The 2,500-nt window shown below is 45.3% G+C and overlaps 1 protein-coding gene across 1 annotated transcript in view; it reads right to left on the bottom strand.

The window, feature by feature from the left end:
• Window positions 1–1,985: 1,985 nt before the first annotated feature.
• Window positions 1,986–2,500, bottom strand: part of LOC107300354 (glutaredoxin domain-containing cysteine-rich protein 1-like) — a 14,338-nt gene continuing 13,823 nt past the window's right edge. The window contains exon 2 of the mRNA XM_015829687.1: window positions 1,986–2,165. Coding sequence (XP_015685173.1) covers window positions 1,986–2,165 — 180 coding nt within the window. The remainder of the gene's footprint in view (window positions 2,166–2,500) is intronic.

Raw genomic sequence — 2,500 nt, 5'->3', positions numbered from 1 at the left:
TTTCTTTAGGAAGCAAAAAATAAAAGGATGGAGGAAGTAAAGGTTTGGTATGGTTTTTAGCAATAGCGCTTAGATTTATATGCCGCTTCGCAGTGCTTTACAGCCCTCTAAAAGAGTCAGCCTATTTGCCTCCCTCCCCAACAAACTGGGTCCTCATTTTACCGACCTCGGAAGGATGGAAGGCTGAGTCGACCGTGAGTCGGTCAGGATCGAACTCCTGACAGTGGGCAGAGTCAGCCTGCAATACCGCATTCTAGCCGCTGCGTCACCACGGCTCTCTTTTAAATGTATTTTACTTATGAGATTTATAGGCCGTCCAAAGAAAAGATGATCTTTTTATTATTTTTAATCGTGTTGTTTTAATATACAAAACCAAACGTTTTGGCCTGTGATGTGATTCTTAAAATCCAGACCTTTTTTTAATCATTTATTTCTGGGTTGGTTTTTTTTGTAAGTGATATGCAACCCCCTACGTTAATGGCTCTAGGTAATACGCCAAGTCCAAGAGGCAGATCTAATCTTTGACCCATATGAGAATAACGGAATAACAGAATTGGAAGGGACCTTGGAGGTCTTCTAGTCCAACCCCCTACTCAAGCAGGAGACCCTAGACCATTTCAGACAAATGGCTGTCCAGTCTCTTCTTAAAAACTTCCAGTGTTGGAGCATCCACAGCTTCTGGAGGCGGGTTGTTCCACTGGTTAATTGTTCTCATTGTCAGGAAGTTTCTCCTTCGTTCTAGGTTGCTTCTCTTCTTGATGAGTTTCCATCCGTTGCTTCTTGTCCTGCCTTCAGGCGCTTTGGAGAATAGCTTGATTCCCTCTTCTTTGGGGCAGCCCCTGAGATACTGGAACACTGCTATCTTTTCCCCACTCATCCTTCTCTTCATTAAACTAGGCAGACCCCATTTCAGCAACCATGATTAGCCCAAAGTCATCCAATCAGCTTTCATGGCTAAGGTGAGAGTAGGACTCACAGACTCCTCATGCCTCGTGCCTTAATTACTAGACCAAACGGGCTTTCTTCCCTTAACTTACTAATTATTCATATTTGGTAGTCACTCTACAATCAGAATGGCTCAGAATATATATATATACATACATATACACATACACACACACACACACACACACACACACACACACACACACACATATACATGTCTCCCAATTTAATTCTTTACTCTTTGTCAGAAAAAAAGAAATTTGGATATAAAAATATTTCGCAGTTGCGACTTGAGCCTGCTCTATGCCCCTAGTTGGGGGCGGCAAGGCAAGAGATATTGTAAAAAGAGTAAACTGCAGTATGGCAGTTGAAAATGTCAAGGTGTTCACAATCAGACCAATCTGTCTGAACTCCCTATTCCGATTGCAACAAAGATGATCAGGCGACTGGAGGCTAAAACATACAAGGAACGGTTGCTGGAATTGGGTATGTCTAGTTTAATGACGAGAAGGATGAGGGGGTACAGATAGCAGTCTTCCAATATCTCAGGGGCTGCCCCAAAGAAGAGGCAGTCAAGCTCTTCTCCAAAGCCCCTGAAGGCAGGACAAGAAGCAACGGATGGAAACTAATCAAGGAAAGAAGCAACCTGCAACTGAGGAGAAACTTCCTGATGGTGAGAACAATTAACCAGTGGAACAACCTGCCTCCAGAAGCGGTGAATGCTCCAACACTGGAAGTTTTTAAGAAAAGACTGGACAGCCATTTGTCTGAAATGGGATAGGGTTTCCTGCCTGAGCAGGAACTAGACTAGATGACCTCCAAGGTCCCTTCCAACTTTATTATATATATATATTCTGCGACTCCCAGTCTGTATTTCACAAATGAGCGGAACCGATTCAGCTAGATAAACAGGGTGGCTTTTAATTTTTTTTAAAAAAAAAGAGAGAGAGAGGGAGAGCATCACAAACGGCTCTGTCGACGTAATAAAATGAGGTTGTGCGTGTGGTTTTGGGTCTGTGCGCGAGAGACACGCGCCCTTCTTAGCTCATGCAGTTCTTGCACCGCTGCAAGCCGTTCTCGTTGCAAGCCGTGCACCGGAGGGCTTTGAAGGAGTCTGTGAAACAGTTCCGGAACATGGACATTTTGCTCCCATGGCACGTGAAGCAGGGAAGGAAGCCGAAGCCCCCGCAGGAGAGGCATTCGTGCGGGTGTTGAACTCTCTACAGAAAGGGGAGGGGGAGGGAAAGAACAATGGCATCTATTAGTTGCAGGAACAGACCCATGTCTCCCAACCCCAGCAAGTTTAAGATGTGCGCCCTTCAGCTCCTCCAAAGTTGCAGTCCTTCGTGCTCCCTGAGTTTGGTTCTTTCCTTGCAGAGATTTCATTAACCAGAGGTGACAACCTCAGTGTTAGAAAGGAGTGGGGCTTTCTTGAAGACGTTTTATTACCCAACTAGATAACATAATCAGTGTTGGAAGGGAGTGGGATTTGTGGAGAGGAGGAGGGGGAGGAGGAGGAGGAGGAGGAGGAGGAGGAGGAGGAAGAGGAGGAGGA

This window comes from Protobothrops mucrosquamatus, unplaced genomic scaffold (assembly GCF_001527695.2).
Source record: "Protobothrops mucrosquamatus isolate PMUCROS unplaced genomic scaffold, P.Mucros_1.0 scaffold6747, whole genome shotgun sequence".
NCBI lineage: Eukaryota > Metazoa > Chordata > Lepidosauria > Squamata > Viperidae > Protobothrops > Protobothrops mucrosquamatus.
Note: the sequence above shows the minus strand (reverse complement) of the source record. Positions and strands in the feature narration are given on the sequence as shown.